Source organism: Poecilia latipinna, unplaced genomic scaffold (assembly GCF_001443285.1).
Source record: "Poecilia latipinna isolate Pla-1442-1.1 unplaced genomic scaffold, P_latipinna-1.0 Scaffold3174, whole genome shotgun sequence".
NCBI classification, from domain to species: domain Eukaryota; kingdom Metazoa; phylum Chordata; class Actinopteri; order Cyprinodontiformes; family Poeciliidae; genus Poecilia; species Poecilia latipinna.
Window position 1 is genome coordinate 33,536 of NW_015115790.1, and position 24,474 is coordinate 58,009.

Genomic DNA, 24,474 nt, shown 5'->3' on the forward strand with positions numbered 1-24,474 from the left:
CTGGGAGTAAAAGGAGACCAGATGGGAGTATCCTCCATCTTCTGAGCCTCAGTTAGCGGGTGATTAAAATAAATTGAGGTGAACCAAAATCGATGCTGCGTGAGCATGAGCGTCTCTCATTCCAAAAGGCTATTTTAACAAAGGAATCAATGAGATGACTAATCGCATCAGTCCTCCCGCTCAGGGTGATTAATGGCAGCATCAGTCAGCCAGAGTGGCAGCCAGGAGCGGGACCCATAAGAACACAGTCAGGTCCCTCTGAGGCCACACTCAGCTAGAGAGGTCGATCATCACCTGAAGGTGAACTTACTCAAAACGGGATGCATCTGTGTGTGTCTGTCTGTCTGTCTGTCTGTCTGTCTGTGCGCATGCACGCTAAGCTAGAGTCTCCACTGTAATCCGACCAGGTTCATCAGTGCAGTTTGCTGCTTGATTCGTTTGCAGTGGAGGGTTTTTCACTGAATCACCTCCTTTCCTCTGTGCTTTAACCCTGTGTTAATGTGAATCATTATAATTTACCAATGAAAGCAAGACCTCTTAGAAAAATACACTCCAGGGTAGGAATACACCGATTTATCGACCAGCCAATTTCCCATATTTTGGGAAAGCGGTGATCGGCTGATTTTTGCATCTTAACCACCTATTTTATCTTCCTCAGCAAAGGTATTTAAATCAACTGTTTTCTTTTTCTGCTCTGCTGTGAGAGAGATTTTACTAACAGACTGGCCCACCAGGCCAACATACAGTTGACTATTGTTAACTGTATGTTTGCAGTTAACAATAGTCATCTCACTGTTGGCAACTCATCAACTTTCTTGCTACATTTAGCAACATTTTAGACAAAAAAATTGGTATCGCCCAAAATTGGAATCGGCAGGTCAGGATTTTTAATAGGTCGGCCAGAAAACTGCAATCACTGCACCCCTACTCCAGGGGAATTTTGGCTCCTACTGGGTTCCAGTTGCTACATTTGCAGCACAAACCAGACGTCTCTGTTTCTGTGTGGATCTCAGCAGGTAACTGGCCCACAAACACAAACACCTTTTAAACTGTTAGGCAGGCAGACTCACCTGTAAAACCTTACATAGTTTGTCATGTCATGGTGGGTTTTGTATTTGCTATGTCATTGAACCAGAATATAGGTAAAACATCCGCTCCATGTGCTCTGCCTCTAGTGACATCACTATGGGGTGGGGTCTTTATCTGCATGTTTTTAATCCAATAACCAAGTATAAAAAGTGTTTCTAACCTGCTGGTTGCAGCTTTGCTCCACCTGGACAGACTGTCAGTCTGCCTGTCTGTCAGTTTGGCCGCGGCGCGCTGCGCCGTGCTACGACTCCAGATGCTGCTTCAGACGTGATGTAGGACTTTGAAAGCTGGATAGTTTGATAGGCTGGAAGACTTTTATTTTACCCCCAGTGCAGAACTAACAGATTACATGCAGCTGTCATAAGTTGACTTCATCCTACAAGAGTTTATCAATTATAAAAACAATTAATTCATTCATATTAGTTGACATAAGCCAAAAAAACAAAATTGTTATTTTTCATCCATTAATGCTTGTGTCTATTTATTCTAGGCATTTGGAATCTGTACTTCTGGATTCACCTAGAAAGCCTGTTCTGGGATTGATTGGTATTGGCCCTATCCTCCACTAGGGGGCTTCACCAATTAGCATCATTATGTCGTCCCAACAATTTTACTGCAAAACTGCTGTAAGATACTTGAGAAAGAGAGAGAGAAAAGCTTTGTTCCTCTTAAAGCGTCTAAAGCTGATGATAGTCACCAGAGCTGCAGCTTCACCGTCCATCATGGATCAGGCCTGTCTGCCATGTTGGTTCCTAATACCCGAGAAATCCAGCAGTGGGAATCTATACTTCATTGCCCAGTTGGTTTTTTATTGTCAGTGTACATTTTGTAGGTGGAGAAAAATACACCATTGGACTCTAAGAGGTAAAAATGTGAGCTTTGGATCCTTTGGTACTGCCTTTCTCGGTTTATTGGGTTTTGATGGCTTTGCTGCAATTGCTAAGGATATAACCCTTTCTTCAAGTATAAATAAGAGATGCCCCAGAGTGTAAACATTGACCTCAGTGAAACAGGTTCGTTTTGCTCATTAATCTGACATTTTAGCTAAAGGTTGCATAGAAAAACTTCTGCCAATCCAACTTTTTTCTTCTTTTTCTTCTGCTCGGTGCCGATGTGTGTTTTCCTGACACTGGTTGACCTCTTGTGTCTTATTGATCCTTGTATCAGGCCGAGCAAATGGGTGAAGAGGAGAAAAAAACCACCCACACACACACTGCTTGAGAAAGTAAATTGTGAGCCTCTTTTCTCGCTCCAGTGGAATTTAGTTTAGCAAATAATTTAGTTTATTCCTATTTTTGCCCCTCATTTCCATGGTCGGTGCCATCATCATTAGCAGTCTTCTGCACAATAGCTAATTAGCTTTCTCATCTCAGTCTTCCTCCTCCAGTCTGACTCAACTCTGCTAATCCCGACCAATTACAAATAAAAGCTGCCTTACCAGCTGCAAAGGTATCTGCGTGTTTATGTGAGTGTTTAGGAAATGCTGTGGCGTTTTAAACACCTCCTTCCCCCTTCAGGTGACATGTGAAGGATCTTTAATGTCAGGCCACTTGTCAGAAGATGGCTCGGTGCCCGTCTTAATGAGTCCAGACAGCCAGGCAGAGGCACGTTGCAAAGACATGAATTTGCAAAAAAGGCCTGCCAGAGCACAATAGCTAAATTATTTCTCAAGGTCCCAGATGTGTGTTAAACTCTCCATGTCTGTGGAGCTCTTTGTCATCCGGTGGCATGCTGTGTAATCGCTCTCGCATGAGTATTTCTGGATTTTTGTTTTTTTGTCTTTTTTTTTTTTATCTCTGTAGAGAGAAAGTCTTAATCCCAGGGGCTACACGCACACACACATCCATTTCTGACAGGTTTTCCTCGAAGATGTGCCGATGAGTCCTGAATTTCGATTCTGCCACCAACAGAAGGAGAGCAGGTCATGGGTTTGACTCTTTGTGTCTCTTTGCTTTGCAGTGGCTGAGCGGAGAGGCGTTTACATGCCTCTTTTCAGTGGCGACTCGTACCTGGAGCTCAAGGGGCTTCATCTCTACGGGCATGATCTACGGTAAGTCTCAGTCTCAGTGTGAAATCTGCACGGGGTTAGATGAATATTACGGATAACACCGAACATGGTGTAGTTTTCATAGTTCCAACAGCTCTGTGCCTGGGGCAGAGAGGGAGCTCATGCTTCTTTAAGGCTGAGCTGAATTCATAATGAAGATTACACAACTAACCTTCCTTAGGCTGCAGCATCTTGGTAGCTCTACAGGGTGTGTTGACATGGATGTGTCTGTTCCTTATCTGTAGTCAAAAGTTCAGCATGATGCTGGTTCTCATGGCCAATGACTCCAACGGTCTGATCTTCTACAACGGACAGAAGTCTGATGGAAAGGGAGACTTCGTCTCTCTGTCCCTGAGCAATGGCTACTTAGAGTTTCGCTACGATCTGGGAAAGGGACCGGCTATTATCAGGTCTTGTCACTTCAACAGAAAAACATCAGCAGCACGTCAATGTTTAGATTATAAGCAGGCTGCTTTCTGACGTCCAGTGTGTGTCTTTGTGTCATTCAGGAGTAGGGACCAGATGCAGCTGAAGGTGTGGAACACCATCAAGCTGGAGCGTTCCCTCCGTAAAGGCGAGATCCGGTTGAACGAAAAAGCAACTTCAGGAGAGTCACCAGTAAGAAACAGCAAGCTAACTGAACTGCCGATCAGCATGCAGGACCATTGGGCATGTGGTTAGCCATGCTTCTGCCATGCAAACTCATCTGTGTGCTTCCACCCATCAACGCCACATCCTTGGCTTTTTGCTGCTTCTGTTTTTAATTTGCAGAGCTACTCTTAGGCACAATGCCATTTCCTAGCAGTTATTATATCAATATGTACAATATTCCACTTACAAAGGACTGCTTGGATGCAGAATTTAAAAGGTGTTGGATGTTTCATGCTCTGCATTCACTCTCAGCAAGGCAGTTAGATATTTGATTTCCCTTAATGCATAGTGACATCAGGGCAACATTAATATGCCCAGATATGTCACATAAACCATGATTATAGTAATCAGTTATTTTAAACATTATTCTGATGATTAATCAGGTAAAAACAATCTGATTCTTAATTTAACCCCTTAAGCTGATTTTATACACTACTAGAAAAACAATAAAGGACACAAATAATCCAATTCCTTTTTTAAATAATAAACATTTTTTGCCTATATTGCATTGACGGTTTTCCATTAGTGTATAATTGATCGTTTGTTGCAAACAGTGCATTTCTGATTAAAAAAATCTTTCTAACATGAACATGTGAACAGCTCACCACTTTCTGCTAGATTAATTATCAACATAGATTATGGCTGATCCAGTGACTATTCTCTAGATTAACTGATTAATAATTGGATCACAAAAGCTGCTTAATAGGAAATATTTCAATACAACTTGAACCAGGTTAAACTAAAACTAAGCCCCTGAGGGATTCTGGGTAAAACATGGTGGTTTTTCATCTTTAATGTGAAATGTATCTATTTTGTTATAGTTTTGGTTTAATTACCTCTCTGAGTGTTTTATCTGAGTCTCTATGCTAAAGTTAACGATTAATTGATCGCTAAATTAGGTGGCGATCATTTCAATAATCGATTCATCATGATTAATCATTTCATTCACATGAACAGTACTGTTGTTAGCGCAACACGTTGAGCACTAACATCTGAATAAGTTTGAGTTTATGATCAGCTGAAAGTATCGCTGTTTGTCTGAGGGAAGGAAAGGCCTCAGTGGTCAGCTGACTCAGATCTGACAGCTTTACCTCTCTGGCTGCTTAGCTCGCTTGTCTCCAACAGATAAAATGTTGTGATACAGAAAAGTCCAGAGCAGCCTTTACTGCTGGTTTACAGTCAATTTGATCAAAATGTGCCGTTGCAGTGGCGTCTGGGAGAGAGGAGGCAGATAAGGGAGAGATATCAGCAGCAACAGGGGTATAATGAAATTTCTGAGTTCATCGCCTAGACCAATAAACAGGTAGCAGCCTCTAAATGAAGGTGATCTAATCGCTGAATAAGTCTCTAAGTCTTCCAATTACATTAAAGAGTGTAGATTGTGATTATGAGCACACTCTCTGTCAGCTCTGTAGTCTTCTACACTTTAAAAGATTCTCAGTTTTTTGTTTTTTTGTCTCTCTATCTCTCCTCCAAAAATCAGCGTGGTAATCGTGTTTTACTCCAGCAACATGGGCAGAAAATCTTATTAAAAGAAGAGAGTAAGGAGAGGCAAAGATATGCGCTTGCAGGGGAACCAGGAGACACCCGGGATGAGCTGAGACCCTATGGATGGGTTCTCTGCTACATGGGCTGAGAGCTGCAGAGAAAACACACATGATGCATGCACATTTCTACTTTGCTGGGAGTAATCATCATATCAAAGAGCACCCAGGCTGCTGCAGTAATGAAACCCAAACTTTTAAAAGGCATGGAGAGGAGAAATCTAAATCTACTCCTCTTATTTAATGGCGGCAGTCAGTGAATGAGGCGGGCTTAAGAGGCACTATTTGCAGTCATTCATCAGTGAAGTTTTTTTAATTTATTCTTTTCATCTTTTCCTTATGCATGGCCACTTTAGACAGCTTCTTATTTACACTGCTGCTTTTTTGGATATCTGTTAAAACAGTGGTGTTCAAAGTAGCCACAAAATTCATCAAATTAAAAATGCAAAAATTAGTTTATTGTGATTTTATCAAAATCATTTGAATGGCCACAAATGGCCTCTGAGCCACACATTGGACACCCCTGTTGCAGTATGCGTTCTTCATGTTTTGTTGTCTTTATGTCAGTTTTCTGTGCTTTATTTTGGACGCTCTGGTAGATGCTTGTGAGGTGATAGTGAATGTTTCTCTACTCTGCATGCCTCTGTGAGCACAAACACGTAGTCTCCCCTTTCAATAACGGTCTTCTTCCATATTTTCTTCCTTCTCTATGATGTGCTCTCTGGATATCAGAAATCACGCAAGGTAATGAGACAAGTCCCAGTTACACCCTATCCCCATTTCATTTCAGCCGCTCACCAGTTCTCTCACTCCTCCCATCCCTCCAAAAAAAAAAAACAATAAAAGAAAAGTCTGCAGCTTTGAAACTACCACTTCTGAGTAAAAACTTTACCGTTTCAGAAGCCGTACATGCCACAAAGCGGTGGAGAGAAGATGCTCTTGAAGAGCACAGTTTGGCTTTCACCTCGGTCCATCTGCTACGGGGGCGGGAAGGCGGGTGGCAGAGAGAGAGAAAGAGAGAGGCAGTCATCCTCACGATGGCCATTGTTTGAAAGCAACAAAGAGACTTCTTCATTAGCACAGCGTGGGCAGGGGGGGTTCACAGCGCTCTGCATGGCTGTGGAAACAGCGAGAACAAGGAGGATGTATACGGACGGCAAGGTGCTAAACCAAACCCGCCTGCTCAGTTGTCATCTGTTCTTGCTTCTGTTGGACGCAGGAACAATCCGCCATAGTGACAGGAAGTCACTCCAACTTTGAAGAAACCAACACACACCCGAACAACACACAGTTAAACAACACATATCCAAACTTACGCTGCATCACTCAGAAAGCCATGCCAAACACATCCCACTGTTCTCGTTCAGCGGGTGTAAATTATCCCCTGTTTTTAGAAAACACTGAACACAAGCAGTCCTTTTCCCCGAAGAATGACTGTAAATCACACAACCTTTAGAGTTTTAGAAAGGTTTATGAAAATCACAGCAGCAGGTAGAGTAATCGCAAGGTATTAATGATCCTTGACCTTTTTCAGTTTTGTTATGTAACAATCACAAACTACAATGTAGTTTAAAAGGATTTGATGGACTAATACAAAGCACTGCTTAAGTGTGAAACTTAAGGGAAATGAAACCTAGTTTTACTGGAAAGGCTCACATTTATATTCAGACTCTAATGGATTTCCTCAAGTTAAAATAAAAAATATGTTAATCACAGGTATTAAATTTTGTTGCATATACTCATATGTAAACTGTGTTTTCTCAAGAGACTTTTCTGAATGGCATAAGTCTGAGTCATGCCCAGACATCTTCAGTGACTTGAGGCAGGTCAGGCTACTGGTTACTAGCTGCTGAAAACCCCCTGCTAGCCTGACCGCAAAACAGCTAGCTGTTTTGCATCTGTCAGGGGTAAGTGTAAAATTATCTGCATTCGTTTTTGCCGCTGCCTCACTTCTGTTGGCGGTGCCCTATGTACAAAAAAACCTTCTGAGCTCTGCCCCATGTGTGTTAAGGCTGTTTGCAGTGTGAGAAGCACAAAACCTTAATTCATGTACTGTAAATAAAGACCTTAAAATGTCTTGAATGCCAAGAGCCACAAACAAGACTCAGAGATGTTATACTTTCTATTCTTAACTGTAAAACAGCAGAATCCCAGAACCAGCCCCTATATCTATAGTTTTATTTGATTCTTTACATTAAAAAGGTCTTCGGAAGTCTTAAATGTGACTTTCTGAGATCTGCAGATCACCTGGTTGAAGCAGAATTGGATTATAAAACATCCCAGGCTTGGATCACCTTCGCATGTTCAATCTATCATCTGGAAACAGAACTGCAAACCATGTCCATGGTGGTTCTGGAGGAGCTGCAGAGAGCCACCACTCAGGTGGAAGAATCAGTTGACATGATAACAGTCACTTGTGTACCTCAGACAGTTTACCATAGTTGATGAGAAGATGGAGCTGAATGCAAGGTAACTCTGGAAGAACAGCTGCTAGTGGCTGAAAAGACTAAAAAACTTTGGGCGGAGGTTCAACTTCCAGTAGGACTCTAAAGACGAAACCAGCTCAAAACACAATGGGTTTAGATTTCAGCCTGTAGGTGTGGAAAGCTGCTAGACTAGAGATTAGCAAATGCAACGGAAGAGGGCTGAAATCAAATGGATCAAAAACTTGTGAAAGATTTTGAAAACAGCCCTGTGTTGCTCCATGACAGTAGATTCCAGTAAAAACACTGATACATGTGGATGGAGTGGTGGAGAGTCGGCTCTCACCTCAGAGAGAGACACTCTGCCTGAGGTGACCAAGTCTGGCATGTGGTGGGAACTTTTGGCAAAGTCTGAACAAATGGATGAGAATCTGTCTGCTGCAGCCAGGGTTCAGGGTTCCTGGTCTGCTCTGCTGCAGCCAGCTCCAGGTGTTTGGACGCAGCCAGGCCTCGCTGTCTCCTGCACTCTGAATCACTGCCTAAATAAAAGCCCAGGCCACACCAGCTTCCCTGTTTATTTGTCCTTTTTCATCATCGTCTGTTCCCCCACCTCCAAGTCATTAACTCCATCTTACCCTTTCTGGCAGTTACCACCATACAAAATAAATAAAGACTGTTAATGACCCATCTTTGAAGTGAGCCTGCTCTTCAGCATCACCTTCTGTCTAATCTGAATCGCTGGCCCCAAATCTCTGACTGAGAGAATCAGATTTCATGGCCGTGACGCGCAGATGAATGGCAATTAATTTGACTCCACAGTCATCTGTTGGAAAGGTCGGCGCTCCTAATCAGCTATTCATTAGAGAGGTCTGCAAGACCTATCTGTGTCACAAGAGCAGCCTGCTCTTAATTTTCTTTTGTTGTCCATTTTCTGGCTCATAGAAGATAATTGATCACTCAAAAGTCACTTATTTGGTGTCAAGTGTTTCAGCATTAATGGAAGGCATGAAAGTGGCCCTCCTTGGCCACGGAGGCCTTATGAAAATATACATACCCTCCTACTCTAATTCTCTTATATGACAGCCGTCAACCTTTGTGCATTTTATTGAGATTTTATGTGATAGACCCACACAAAATAGTTCATAATTATGATACCAGGGCTTCTCCCAGTGTATTATAGGCCTGGCAGCCCGCCATCCTTTACTAGCGCCACCGCCAGGCTAAGCCTTTCTTGTTTATGTTTTTAGGAAAATAATAATAATAAAAAACTTTTTTTTTCTTTCTTTTTTAAGCCGGATTGCAAGCGTCTCTGTTGCTCTGAGCGCTTCACTAGCGGAGCAGATTTATTCCTAAAAGATATGTTTATGGAAGATAGGTTTATAGTTTATGCATTTAAAGCCGGACCAATCACACCGCTGGCTCCTCTGCTCGTTGCCTCGCGCGCTGCAGTAGCTGGATTAAGTTTACCTCAGCGCGGATCCCGCGCGCCTCCTTTCACTCAAACTGGACACAGGCTGACCTGTATGGATATTTACAACAACCCACTGTGAGGAATTATGATTCTTTCCAGAGTTTTAATTAATTGCAGTTTACTAAATTGTATTTGTGAACAAACAGAGCTCAAACTTAAAGATTAAACTCACAGCATCAGATTGTTGCTATGGTAACTAAACAATCTAACTATGAATATTGTTCTTGAACTTTTACAAAGTAAACTTGCCAGCTCCTTAAACTCTTACATTTAAATGTTAAACAATTTAAAATTTTTAATCTATATATGCTGAAATTGAATCAAATTTAGCAGCATTGATCATCTCAATAAACAAGTGTTACATTCATGTATCTGTGGTCTGTGTTAAAATATTAGCATTTATGGGGCCCCTGAAGCCCTGGGGGGCCTGATGGAACTGCTGACTTAATTTGGATTAAACAAAAGTGCAAATAATTGATATTCATTTTAATTTTATATTGTGATTAGTTGTTTTTAAGACTGGTTGTGGGTTTAAGTAGTGTTTCACTGGCAATGTTTTCCTGTAACGTATAATTACTGAGTGATATTTTAAAATTTCCTGTCACCTTAACATCTTTTAATACAAAAACACGGTGGACCACCAGTGGACCACCTCGGCACCCTGACCACCGGGCTTAACAAGTTTTCTGGGGGAAACCCTGGATACAGTTACACTCAGTAGTGAAATGTGACCCATGTCTGGCTTCTCCTGATCTTATCAACTCACCTACTTCTTTGTTTTATTAAATCAGATATCTATCCAACTATTTTTAAAGTCTGAACAATCATGTCAAAATTTATCCGGCTTTGCATCATTGATGAGAGACATGCATCATTCTGAAGCCAGACATGTTAAATTCAGACATAAACAATGGCTGAACATTATGATTATGAACTTATGAAGGATGTCTTTGTGACTGCAGTGTATCATCCAAACTGATGCTCCACAAAAGGCCTTCACTGTTAGCTCTCCTTCAGCAGCGTCAGTTAAAATGGCTCCATAGACGGCGGCGGCCATACGCAGAGCGCTGCTGTGTGACATCAGCACTCCTCTGGACATGCGGGTCGCTTTGAGACACTAAGGCAATACATCAGATATGACTGCGGTCACAAAACCTCCAAAAAATAATTGGAATTGAACATCAAGACCTGCTGTGTGAGCATAACCTAAGAGAAATAGAGAAACAGACAGAGCATAGTGACTCTGGAGCAGCTGCAGAGACATGCAGCTCAGGTAGGAGAGCCAGCTATCAGTCATGAAGATGCTCTGAACTTTTTCATTTTATATGCAGAACATTTTGAGTTGTGTCATTGCTAAACATGGTGGTGGTGTGCAGAGGCGCAACAAGTGGGTATGCAGCGCATGCAACGCATAGGGGTGCAGCACCAGAGGGGGCGCCAAAACCCTGTCTGGAGGGGGCGACGCACCGATTTTGTTTTCCCATACATAGCGCGCCTCACGCTCCTTCACCTCTCGCACATAACGAGGTAAATGTAGCGATTTTTACACTTCACGTATCGTCGCCTCGGTGTGTGTGTGAGCGTCGCTCCTTCACTCCGACGTTCCTTCCCTGGGGGACGGGGAGGATTTATGTTTTCGCATCCACCTGAATAATGTGTAGTTGCGCCACTGGTGGTGTGGGAACTCTTCAGCAGTTTTGCAAACAGTTGATTATTTTCCCGTTTTTACCAAATCATGTATCATTTTACCTTCACTACACAACTACATGCAACCCTGTGTTACTGATGAAATCCCAGTAAATTACATTGAAGTGTTTATAATATGACAACGTTTCTAAAAGAAATCCAGGTTGTGTGAAAACTTGTCACAGGCCCTGGGTTTCCACCACATATCGCAGCACTTAAAAGTCTTTTTCTGGAAATAGCAAACTCCTGACTTGGTATGGAAGTGATTCAAATGGAAATGAATCTTCTCTGTCAGCTCTGTCTCACCTTCTGAAACATTTGTTGTGTCCCGTCTGTTTTCAACAGAACAAGCACACAGATCTCAACCTGAAAGAGTCGCTGTTCATCGGCGGCGCTCCTGATTACAGCAAACTAGCAAGAGTTGCTGCACTCACAGAGGGATTCAAGGGAACTATCCAGAAGGTAAACTAAGAAAGGTTTTACAATCTGCTGCTCAATGACTCGTGAACTGCAGTGACTCCTGAGGCTGGCAGTGAACCACGGTGGAGTCAGACTAGAAGGTTTCAGCAGTCTCAGACCACAGCAGTCTGATTTTAGCCGTTTTGCCATCATCAGCTCTCACTGTGACAAGAAGTGGCTCTGCTCATTAGGATTAGCTAGTGCTAAATTTAGAATATTCTGAAGTCCTTCCATTTTGTTGCTCTCAGATCTTTCCCTGACAAATTTCCAGTTTTTTTTTTCCTTCTCTCAGCTTTCTAGCAAACAGCTCATCTCTGAGCTCCCAGAATAACTCTGTTCAAAAACAAAGGGCTAGATGGAATTGTTTGCAGGAACTTGTCAGGAGTTCTTGTCGGCAAACTTCCCCTCTCTGACGGTTTTGAGACAATTGGAAACAAAATGCAATATTTGTGTTGTTTTGCCTTGGGGGAATTGTTAATTACGTGGAAGATGGCATTTATTTGAGTTTTGATGTGGTGTTTAATTGGTTGCTTTGAAAGCATTGTCTGAAACACATGGTATCTGCAGCTTCACTGTAACCCCTGCCTTAGATCCTAGGATGTGTTCAGTCATTAAGTTTAATGATCCTTCAACAGAGAAACTCAATGGCCTTTAAATGAATGCTCTCAATTCAAAAGAAACACAAAATCATTTTGTAAAGTGTTGTAATAGAAGGAAAATAGATTGTAATCATTTTTACTGTGAGTTAAGTTCAGATAAGCTGCAATAAAAGACAAGAAACTGAACCAGCTGAAATGCAAAGGATGATAAGAATTTAATACATATTTGTATTTAAATTTTAACAGATCTCATTCTAAGTTCAGATATACTTTTCTTCTAAGAAGCAATGTATGTTCCAAACCTTGCATTGTGTGCCGCATTAGTTCTCCATATATGTAGCTGCCTGCAGGTCTTGCTCAATGCGCCTCTGTCAGCTGTAAACATGTTTTCTGTATCTGCTGCTTAGCCTCCTGCTAACCCTGCGCCCCCTGCAGAGAGGCTGCCTATATTTGTCCTAGAAATCGCCCACTGCATCAAAACATTTAAAAAGTTTCCAAGCCTAGCTCGTCCACTGAAAAGCCTACCTTGTTCTCCAAAACTAAATGAAACTCTTGTTCTCTGCTGCTGCAAATTGGGCTACTCTGCAGTGGAACATGTTTTGAAAAGTTGTGATAGATTATCACAGAATGATCAGACTTGGTTTTAACTTTTAAATTTACTCTGACGGGAAGTAAATGTTCTCCTCGTTCAGGTTTGAACCGAGTTTGTTTGCTGAGGTCGTCTAACATGTTCTGTGCTCCAATCAGATTTTAGGTCCATCTACCACCATATTTATTGTTGCATATTTTAAGGCTCAGTTTCATGCATTACATTAAAAAGTTTCTGCCAGTCATAAGGACTTGAGTCTGACACTGCATAGGACAGAGACTGTAGACCTGATGTCTACCTAAGGTTGGGACACGAGTCTTGACTTGGACAAGACATTTGGGACTAGACTCAGACTTTAGGTCTGGGATTCGTTTGTGTTAAATGGTTCATAATGTCATGCAGATACAATCTTAAAGCCTGTGGTATAAACTTCTTTACCTCTCACTTTTGTTTCTCACTTTGCCTCTTGGATTTTAAGAACAATCATAACATATTTCCATGACCTTTTCAGCGGTTGTGAATTTCAGAGGTGAGATGTTAAAACATGGGAGCAGAAATGTGAGGTTTGCTTCATTAAATGTCTGACAGTGGGACAGACCTGAGCCGTTTCAGTCCCACCTCCAGCTGTGCCTCTGCCTCCAGATCATGCTGATGAGCACACCCATCCTGCGGGAGGAGAACGCCCTGAACTCCAGCAACGTGGCCATGTTTCACCGCCACCCGTGTTTCCAGGAGCCCTGCCAGAACGGCGGCCGCTGCCACCCTGAGCTGGACGGCTACGACTGCTCCTGTCCCAGCGGCTTCTCAGGGGACATGTGTCAGAACGGTGAGTGGCTGCTTCCTGTGCTGCATTTCTGTCTCACCTGATCTTAGCCTGCTGACCAGCTGAGATCAGAATCCAGACGACTGGATGGAGATTATGCTGCACACATGGCATACATGCTATACATTTACTGCCTTATGAGAAAGTATAACAACCCTTCATGTTAAATGATAGAACAGCTGTTATTAACCACATTTCTATGGTTTAGTTTTATTCACCTAGACCAGATTACTGCCACACCTGCAGAATCAATAATTTTTCTCAGTTGTACCAGACTGATAGCATGAAGTAGGCAGCAAAAGTCTAAAAGCAAAACATTTTTCTAAGATGCTTGTTTGCAGCCTCTGCTGCCAATGTCTGATGAAGTTACATTCTGCTTTGCTTTGTCAGTTCTCTCCAAACTGAAGATTTTTTTTCTTCTTTTTTGGGACATTTCAAAAGTTTGATTAAAATTCACGACAGTTTAATATAACTATATCTGAGAATAGTCTAAACCTCTAAATCACATTTTTCCATTCAGTTGCTATGCAAATTATAAGCAAACTTTTGAAATGTTGCAATAAGTAAAATATGAATTAGGCATGTGTCCACCTATTGGTTTGGAGCGAAACATAGTTTCATCAATTGTTGGTGCTGTTTACGGTTGTAAGAAAAAAGATGTAGAGTTTGCGAACTAGAATGGACCACAGACCTCAGAAAAATGGAGCGTTCTGCCCTCTGAGCTGCAGGTTTTCACGTAGTTCAGTTTCTTCCCTCTGATGAATTACAGACACAGCATCCCAGCCTAAAGAAATTCAAGAAGAAATGAGAAGCAAAACCACTGACCTTTGACTCCACAGTGAGCTTCACGATCAGAGAAAAAGATGGCAAACCTTCCCAGGGCTGGACGGGATTCTGAGATTACTGCAGAATCAAAGAGAAATCCAGAACCAGAACATCCAGAACACCATCTAAAGCCTAAACAATGAAAAGATTTAAACCACAGCTCCACAAAAGCATCACAGATTAACCGAGGTTAATCTGTCAGAGGTCTGATGATGATACTGAAGGAGAACAACCTGATTTCTGTTTGGACCTTCAGCTCACAGAGCCAGCATCACTCCAGAAAGTTTACCTCTGACTGGATGAAAGATAAACTACTTAAAGATTTTCTGGACTCAGATCCAGCTGTAGTGGAGTAACCACTACAGGGTTCACACTCCTAAACGTCCAAAGAGACTGAAATCAACCATATTTCACATAATGGTCTGAACTCCTTCAAACAGATAGAAAACGTTGTTACTGCTGCAGTGAAGCACCAGGGTTAATCCAGTCAGTTATAAGGGGGGCAATAAGTTTATCGAAAATATAAACTCATCATGTGGAACTGACTTTTGGACATTCACCCAGATTGTCTTTGTCCTGAAGTTAAAAGCAGTTTGTGTTTATCAAGTAGGAACAAACTGATGGACATTTCCAAAGCCCTGAAGGATCATTTTAAATGAGCAGGGCTTGGATTAGGCCAGTTGGATCCTGGTTCATCTCCATCAGTCAGACCTCTGTTCTTCCTATCAGATAATATCAGTATTATACATGATGTCTCTTTTATGTGGGCGCCGCACTACGTTGCTATCAAAGTAATAGATCAGCTGTGAAAATGATTAAAAGTGTCAGCTGAATATTCATGAAAGGAAGCGGGATTGCCCGTCCCTTTCATCATCTCTGTGTTCCTCCGCGTTAACCTTGTGCATTCACTCGCCATCCCCTCTCACGGTGATTAAATCCAGCCAACCCCTTTGCTCTTCATCAATTCGGTGTGGTCTCATCCTCTTGAGTGTTTTCTCTCTCTGTTGCCAGCTATCCACGAGAAGTCGGCCGGAGAGACGGAGGCCATCGCCTTTGACGGACGGACCTTCATCGAGTACCACAATGCCGTGACTAGAAGGTGAGGAGGAAGAGCGTCTTTTTAAGCTTCATGTCCACAGTAGCAGCTATTAACCAAACAACTGTCTTGTTTATCCGTCTCCTCCCCTGGTGAGTGTGATGGGATCATCAGCGGTAGGGCTTCAGGGAAACTAAGAGCCTCTCTAATATCTCTCTCTGTGTCTGTGGGCGACCCTGCCTCGCTTTTGACAGGATTTCTCTGATTAGCCAGGCACTTAGCAATCACAGCCTCGCCCCGAGCTGCCGGCTCGCCGCTCCGCCCTGCAGTCGCTGCCGCCTGACAACAGGAACGCACAACTTATTATCCTGATTGGATCAATTTCTGTTATCCAACAAGAGGCTGAAGATCTGTCAGCTGAAGGAAAGAGAAAGATTTGTGAGACAAAAACAAAATAACAACCTGAAGACACAGATGATAATGTAGTTTCTGTGTTTTGGTTGCCTCCAGGTTTGCATAAAGTGTAGAAGTGATGAGGCAGCAGGCGTACGGTTGCTGCTCTTCACACAAACACTGCGCTGTGTGAAAACTAGGGGTCTGTCAGTCACGTCTGCGTCTTAATGTGCATTTGTTCCTGTCCCTCTATCTGACGTCCACTTCCTGTCTGTGTCTTATATGAATGTCCCTCACTGTCTTCTCCTTTCAAGCCAACTGACCAATGAGATCCCAGAGTAAGTAAACTCAGTCTGGCGTTCAGATCAAGCCCAACTAACAGAATAACTCATTTTATTTTAATCAGTTAACCCAAACAAAAAGATGAAAGTACATTCAGAGAGTCATCCAGTCTGTTCTTCACATGCAGACTCCATTTCCATCATTTAATTTGACACATTTGATTATTTTGAGATACATTTGCAGTTTTTTTTTCCAGTGCAAAGGGAAGCATGAATGTCTGCATGATTAGCTTTGTGTTGAACCAGAGAAAATGAATTGCCGTGCCATGATTGTGCAATAATTTATGCATTGTTATTTATAAATGCAATGAATTGCAGTTACTTTATGCTGAGTAGCATTAGGTGGGAATGAATGAGGGACGCTTGAAAGCTGGAGGAGACCGGAGTTGTTCATACCGGCTGAACTCTTCTGAATTTCATCGCGTTAAAACTTAAAACTTATAGACGGATTCTGTTAAACAGTCCAGTCCAAAAGGTTTCACTGACCCATTACACATGCAGAGTCTGAAAGATTACAGATACAAAACACAACCTCTAGTTTACTCAGAATGAATGGAGAGTTTCTGTGGTCATAAAACATTCAAGCCTTTCTACAGTCCAGGCTTTGACTGGACCATTCTAACTTATGAACATTCTTTGATTTAAACATTTAAAGAATGTTGTGTGCTTTATGGCCACATAAAGCCATTTTATAGTACAACAAAGTAACTGTTATCTTCAGTTGTTACAAAAAATGCTGTATATCAAATATGACTTAAACAAAACTTGACTTAATGCCTTGAAATCAGGGCTCTGTCTCTTTAAGAAGCTCCAGCTCTTTGCATCAGTCTGCCTTTGGTCTGTCATCATAGCAATGCTTCTCATTATGTCGTTTACAGCCGTTTCTACCAGCGTTTCACTGAGGAGCAGCTCCTATAATGAGCTGAGCAGACACTTAGTTCCACCAGCTGTTTGCTAATTGCTACTGCCACTAGTCTGGAGGAGCTGGGTGGAGGGTCTGCTCCGTGAGGCAGACGTTTGACTGGAGGAATCAGTAAATGAACTTATCACCAAGTGAAACACATTTTTCAGAATAATTACACACAGAATGATGTTTGGCCTTTATTTGTTTTAATTTTAATGATTTTCCACTTACAGTTAATGAAAACATGACATTTAAAATTAGAATATTATGTCAGACTAGGACGGGGGGGCTATATCGACTAAGAATTTTATCACTATAATTTGCAGTTCTGTTACAATAACAATAAAAATGTTGATTAGAAAAACTCTTTTTTACCTCTTTTTTAGCTAACTTCATGACTTTACAACCACAAACATTGTCCTTGAAAAACATTCCTCCGTTTTTAAACAGGCATGGTCAGGACAACACTTCCCTTAAAAAGTGTGATTTATATTACTTTGTCGCTGTAACAGCATTTAATTGTGTTTCCTTATTTGCTGATATTCACTGATTCAGTGGACAAAACAGGAAAAATGAAATGTATGATAATACCGTCAGTTTTGTTTTTTATTTAACATCATCAATAGAAATTTATTGAGACAACACATCAAAATTCCTATAAAATTATTTGCAATACATGATACATGCTAAATGCACATGCCTACAAAAAAAATTTAAAACAATTTCTATAAACAGAAATGTGGACTTGATGAAAAATGTGTGTAAAAAGTTATTTTAAAGTCATTTTAATCTGACAAACGAGATCCATCAGACGCTTACTCTAATTTATTGAATATTTTTTGCATTCCATGTCACAATTAGTTTTGCACATATAATCCTTAGAAAGCACATTGAAATGACTAATTTACCTCTGAACAACTAAAGAAAGAGAAGCTACATGGTTAGCTTAGCAGTGTAATGAGAGAAATAGACTCTGCTTAACCTGTTTGATGGGTTGGGACTCGGCTCCAATCAGGCCGACTGAAAACTCAGTCCTCACCGCAGTTTGTGCTGCATCACTTTCTTTTTTCCAGATCTCTAACTGTAATTTTGAGTAATTACAGAGCCGCCAGTGAATGGCTGTGACATGTTAATCACAGATTTATCTGCCTGTGTATAGTAGAGCTCCAGTGGAGAGCACTCCACAGTGGGCAGCCTGGACCTCAATCTCACTTAGCTAGAGGGACAGTAGTCCTTGGAGCCAGACTGTCAAAGTTTAATAGATGTTACAGTCGCTAAGAGCAACCACAATGGGCGTGGATCAAGGCAAACCAACCAATTCAGCGGGATTTCATTTTACAAAGACAATGAATACCTTTTGTTTTTTTCCAGCGGCCATTAAGTAGAGAGTAAAAAGGCCAAAGTGTCAAACTATCACCTTTGGGTGCCGTTTCTATTTCTTCGAACGGTCAATTCGCTAGACTCATTTTAAGGTTGACGAATCACATGTGACTCATCTGATACTGTGCTTGACCCCATTCTTTGACAATCGCCCAATTTTTCCTCATGTAGCGCTTTCATCTCTCAGCAGAAGGTAATTGCAACAGCACTGTGGTGTGCGGCGTCATAAAAAAAAAAAAGGAGCTGCTCAATAATTGGACGCTGACTTTAAAGCCAGTCGCTGACGGTAAATGTACTTTATCTTTAAAAAAAGCTTGAAAAGCTAGGATATTTTTCATTGCATCCATCCTGACTGTTGCATTTATTGAGGAGCGTCCATGTTATCAGGGCTGGTGCTTCCTGTGATCCCACAGCAGCTGTACTGGACTCTCCATGCGGTCGATGGAGGAGTGCAGCAGATTAGCTTTTTGCAGCTCCGGGTCTCTATGGGAGACCTCTGTGAGGCGCTGGGCTCACAGTGTTCTCCCTTCCTTCCTCCCTCCTCCTTGTTTCCTTGTCCTTGTTTGCGCTTCCTCTGCATGACTTTCTCCCTGCTTCCTTAAGTCCCAAATCTCTGGAGAACCCGTCAGACCAGAGGTGAGTCTCTTAAAGCTTTTCAACTTTGCCCTATTTACTTGTATGCCACCTTTGTTTCATCCCTCAGCTCCTCTCCAGACAACCCGTCCTTGACCTTTGACAGGCCTGAAGACTCCCGTTCTATTTAAAAAGTCACAAAATTATCATTTTTATATTCTAACATGTCGAACAGCCTCTCCTGACATGCATATCCATATATCTACTGCTTCACGGGCAGGAATGTCTGATTAACTTTGGACTTTAATCAACACATTTGAATCAGGGCACTGGCATGTAACATCAATACATTTTAAAAAATAATAATTGGCTGCACAAGTTTGAATGTAGGACAGACTACAACCAGTCTGTCCTTCAGCAGGAGGCAGAGAAACCCAGATTTAAATCGCCCCAGATTTATTTATCAGACCGATATTTAAAATAATTTTCTGAAATTGGCCAATAAAGATGTTAGTGCCGATATATCGTGGATCCTGAATCAGTATATATTGCTATGGTAACCAGTGGTGCAGAACGGTGGGTATGCACTACATGCGACATATAGGGGCACCATGCTAGCAAGGGTGCCAGAAATAATGAAAAAAAAATTCAAGTCAGCATTTTCTGTAGTTAGCTGTTATTGATCATATGTATGAATGACGTGATCAATAACAGAGGCCTGTTGCTGATCAACTGCCCGTCCGCTCTTTCACCTCCCATCCTGCCGGGCTCAGTGCAATAAAATAAAAATGAAACAAACTCCACCATCTCAGATTGGAAAATCCTGGTAACATGTCAGAGAGATTGGTGCCAAAAGTTTGAAAATACCTGCAAATATCTGGTTTCTCTGCAAAATCCACAATACATTTAAATTTATTGAAGTTATGTGATGCATTATCATCCTGTCCTAAAAGACCAAATCAGCATCTGATTTGTTCCTGATGTAAGTAACTCCTGACTGTAACTGTGTGGCACAAAACTTAGTTCAGCTTCTTAGTCGCTTGTTTTCTTCTGACCACTACTGCCACCTAGTGGTAGACTGTGGGTGCCCTCTGAGGACCTGTGAGCAGCAGATGATGCCCAGAAAGCAGCAGCATCGCAGCAGGAATCAGTGCAGTGGGATTCAGAGCGCAAAGTGCCAGCCTTGTTTTATACGTTCTGCACCTTTAATAACCTTGACCTTATCACTGACAAGCTGCTGTGGCGAGATTTACTGGGCCTTGTAAACTCTTTGAGGGCTTGCCAGGAGTCGGGTTCACCCAAGCTTCATTTTTGTTTGTTCAGGTTTATTTTTCTCTCCTTGAGGAAAGAAAATAAAATGTGATGCTCTTAAATCTGTTTACCTCAGCAGCTTTAGGTAGATATAAGGGGTGTATTGGTTTCCAAGTAAAGGGGAAAAATGGATTTCTTGATTTTTATTTTATTTTACTTTTTATTTTTTTGCAAGAATCTGCTGAGGTGAACTGGCCTGTAAAAGTTTTAGATTTTGCTGGTTTCATAGTGAAGTATCCTGATTCAGGAGAGCGCCCTTCCCTTCCCATTTCGTTTGTTTGCTGTTCTGTGTGCCGGCTGCTTTCTCTCCTCATGTGTCTTGTGTAATCTCTGTTTTTTTTTCCCATCCTCGGTTGCTGTATGCGTCCTCCTCACCCTGTCTTTGTCTTTCTGTGTAGACGCCGTTTGAAAGTAGCAGAATCAGTTCCAGACGAGCGAACAGTTGCAGAGAATCCGCCTGTTTACATTAGGATTGCGTTGGCTGCGTTTTCCCTCTAAGTGTTTCTGTATGCAGCGGTGGCTGCTTCCAGGCGCTTCGGTTTCCTCTGCACAGCTGAGGCGGTGGAAGCCTCTTAAGGATAGAGGAATCAGCTATCGTCACCCCCCCCTCCCCCAATGCTGCGGGGGTGAAGAGGCAGGAGATCTAATGGCTGCCTAGCTTAGCCTCAGTAGTGTTGCTAAGGCTAACAGGGAAACAGAACCTGCTACTTCAGAACTCCGTCTGCGTTTCCTTAAAACGACCTGAATGCTGTTAGAATTTGGCTCATAGCCCAAATTTCAGGGATTTTAGCAGCAAATAAATTAAGATCATGTATAACAAAATGCTGATTTATGAGCATTCTTGGTTATGATGTGTACTTACCTCCAAGTACATATTTTACTGCAGCAGCATTACCTCCCACTGATTTAGTTTAAAATCCAGCCTTTAATTTAAAAGCATTTATTCATTGAAATGAGAAGTAATTGATGTTAAAATCAAAGATTATTAGTACCCATATAATCTCAAAATCATAATTAGTAAACCATTACAATCTGCTCCCACAGGAGACAAATATGGAACATAAATATGTTCATCTTAGCAGCACAGAGAATAGAAAATATCCCCTTTCAGAGCTCGCTGCTGGAGAACTGCAGAAAGAGCAGCATCTTTTTGTCTCGTTTCCATAACAACCATCAGAAACTAGCCAAATATCAATGAGTTGTTGCCAAAAACGTCTCTTCTGTCCTACCATGACAAACATAAACAGGTTTTCTTAAATCTTCTGTTATTGGAAACTCATGACTTGGGTCACGTCAGATCATGAAAACCCCAGCTGGATGAATGAACGTGTGAAAAACGACTTCATGTTGACTGCTGGTGTGGCAAAGTGAAGTCATGTGGGTTTTTCTGACTCTATAAGTAGTTTTTATTTTTATAGTATTTTTTATTTTTATTTATGAAACTGTGTGAATGTTTTTCTTGTGTTTGTTTTATGGGGCAATGGATGGAAATGAGCATTCCGGTATATTTACTACAAAGTTGAACATACAAAGTCACATTTAAATAAAAATAATCAAACTAAAGGTTGGATTTTTCTAACAAACCAAATGGATGAAATCATTGCAAGGTTGTGCTGCTGCAAATGAAGATGAATGTATTTTCAGGTGTTTTAATCATCTTCATGCGGCTGCTAGTAACTCAGTGCAGATCAACCTCAGACATTTACCTGAAGACATGCTGGGTCTGGGTCTGGGTCTGGGTCTGGGTGTGGGTCTGGGTCTGGGTCTGGGTCTGGGTCTGGGTGTGGGTCTGGGTCTGGGTGTGGGTCTGGGTGTGGGTCTGGGTGTGGGTCTGGGTCTGGGTGTGGGTGTGGGTCTGGGTCTGGGTCTGGGTGTGGGTCTGGGTGTGGGTCTGGGTCTGGGTCTGGGTCTGGGTGTGGGTCTGGGTCTGGGTGTGGGTCTGGGTGTGGGTCTGGGTGTGGGTCTGGGTCTGGGTGTGGGTGTGGGTCTGGGTCTGATGCGCTGTCCATGTCCTCCCAGTGAAAAGGCTCTGCTGGTCAACAAGTTTGAGCTGAGCGTGCGGACCGAGGCCACGCAGGGTCTGCTGCTGTGGAGCGGGAAGGGCGTGGAGCGCTCCGACTACATTGCGCTGGCCATTGTGGATGGCCGGGTCCAGATGACCTATGACCTGGGCTCCAAGGCCGTGGTGCTGAGCTCATCGGTGCGTGTCGACACCAACCGCTGGATACGCATCAAAGCCAGCAGGTAAGAAAAACGGAATCAGCAGCAGAAGCTTTCTTTCTCTCTTTCTTTCTTCCTGGTTCAGTTAAAGGAGGATTAGACTGAATCCGTATGTCTTTGTGTTGCTGCTCACCGTGTGATATCTCGCCTGAATCCCCCGCTTATTTCTGAGTTGATGACTCTGATTAGTTTCAGATTAAGGCTGCTTTCATGCCTGGTCACACCCACGTTTGAAGCTTTACACAACAGACAGGCGAGGTGTGGAAGTTGCAGCTTAGACACGGTGATCAGTGTTCAGACGGAGAACCGCTGCCGCAGCCCAACATGTCTGCCACTCTCTGGAAGCTGCAGAACAAGATTCATGAGAAATAACTGTTGGATGTGAAATAACAGACAGGGATGTGAAAGTGTTGGAACCACAATAACTTTTCTACATTTTGTCCCATAAAACCATCCTAACCTGTTCACGGAGTATAATAGGTCACTTTTAATGCATTTTATTAGGATGTTAAGTAATTGACAAAGAAGTGCATAACTCTGAAATGGAAGGGATATGTTTTTTATAAATAATATGTTAACTGTAGAATGCATTTATTTATATTTTCCATGATAAAACAGTTTGATTTAACTTTGCTGAATCAGCTCCACTTCCAGGATCAGCCTGAATGTATCTCCATCCATCTCTTTAATTCTAATCAGCGTTCCTGTCCTTTCTGAGGAAAACCTTCCCACATCATGACGGGGCCACCGCCATGTTTCACTGTGGACCTGCTGCATTAAGTCCAATGTGCAGCGCCATCTATCCTCTATTTTCAGTTAAAAGTTTAATTTTGGTATCATCTGACCAAAGCAACTTTTTATTATATTTGCTGTTTCTTTTATTGCAGAAATTAAAATAAACTTTTATGGGTTTAAACATTCTTTTTTTTTTTCTTTTTTTTTTTTTTACCATTTTTCTAATGGAAGTCAGATTTGTAAAGTGAAATATAATNCTATGTTGAAATGTATCAGTATACAAATAAGTTTAAGTATAATATAATTGTTTTTTTCACAACAGAGAGGAAAAAATCTCTAAATGTAAGATTTATTTATTTTATAGCAAATCCCAGGTTTATAATGTCTGGGTTTTTTAAACAGGCAGTTAAACTGAAAATACTTGAATTGTAGTACACAGTCCATTCTTTGTTGAAATGTATGAATATACATATGAGATAATTATAATACAAAGGTAAGTAATAATAGTGAGGGGAAAAATGTTACTTATTTTATTTTATAGACAATCCCAGGATGATGAGGTAACTTTTTTTCTAATCTGGTGAGATTTATCTGATAGAGTTCTGTTCCAGATTCTCTTTCCAGGTCCTGGACTCTCTGATCAGACTAATGAGCTAGACCCATACAGATCACTTCTTGTAAACTTCCAACCAATGAAGCATTTTAACTGAAAACACTTGAATTGTAGAACACAGACCATTCTATGTTGAAATGTATCAGTATACAAATAAGTTTAAGTATAATATAATTGTTTTTTTCACAACAGAGGGGAAAAAATCTCTAAATGTAAGATTTATTTATTTTTATAGCAAATCCCAGGTGTATAATCTTTGGGTTTTTTAAACAGGCAGTTAAACTGAAAATACTTGAATTGTAGTACACAGTCCATTCTTTGTTGAAATGTATGAATATACATATGAGATAATTATAATACAAAGGTAAGTAATAATAGTGAGGGGAAAAATGTTACTTATTTTATTTTATAGACAATCCCAGGATGATGAGGTAACTTTTTTTCTAATCTGGTGAGATTTATCTGATAGAGTTCTGTTCCAGATTCTCTTTCCAGGTCCTGGACTCTCTGATCAGACTAATGAGCTAGACCAATACAGTGCAGCAAAGGAAACATCACATCCTGTAAACATCCATCCAAGAAAGCAGTTCAACTGAAAATACTTGAATTGTAGAACACAGACCATTCTATGTTGAAATGTATGAATATACATATGAGATAATTATAATACAAAGGTAAGTAATAATAGTGAGGGGAAAAATGTTACAATGTAAGTCTTAGTTTATTTTATAGACAATCCCAGGATGATGAGGTAACTTTTTT

The 24,474-nt window shown here is 41.5% G+C and overlaps 1 protein-coding gene across 7 annotated transcripts in view; it reads left to right on the forward strand.

Annotated features, from left to right (window-relative positions):
* agrn (agrin) overlaps window positions 1–22,800 on the forward strand; it is a 56,257-nt gene extending 33,457 nt beyond the window's left edge. The window contains exons 10-20 of one of the 7 annotated variants that reach the window (XM_015023032.1): window positions 3,049–3,139; window positions 3,382–3,546; window positions 3,646–3,754; window positions 6,064–6,075; window positions 6,232–6,282; window positions 11,257–11,373; window positions 13,201–13,384; window positions 15,218–15,305; window positions 15,950–15,973; window positions 18,864–18,896; window positions 22,164–22,800. In XM_015023032.1, coding sequence (XP_014878518.1) covers window positions 3,049–3,139; window positions 3,382–3,546; window positions 3,646–3,754; window positions 6,064–6,075; window positions 6,232–6,282; window positions 11,257–11,373; window positions 13,201–13,384; window positions 15,218–15,305; window positions 15,950–15,973; window positions 18,864–18,896; window positions 22,164–22,392 — 1,103 coding nt within the window. In that variant the 3' untranslated portion in view covers window positions 22,393–22,800. The remainder of the gene's footprint in view (window positions 1–3,048; window positions 3,140–3,381; window positions 3,547–3,645; window positions 3,755–6,063; window positions 6,076–6,231; window positions 6,283–11,256; window positions 11,374–13,200; window positions 13,385–15,217; window positions 15,306–15,949; window positions 15,974–18,863; window positions 18,897–22,163) is intronic. The other 6 variants (XM_015023034.1, XM_015023033.1, XM_015023035.1 and 3 more) reach the window with 6 other exon arrangements.
* The last annotated feature ends 1,674 nt before the right edge of the window (window positions 22,801–24,474 follow it).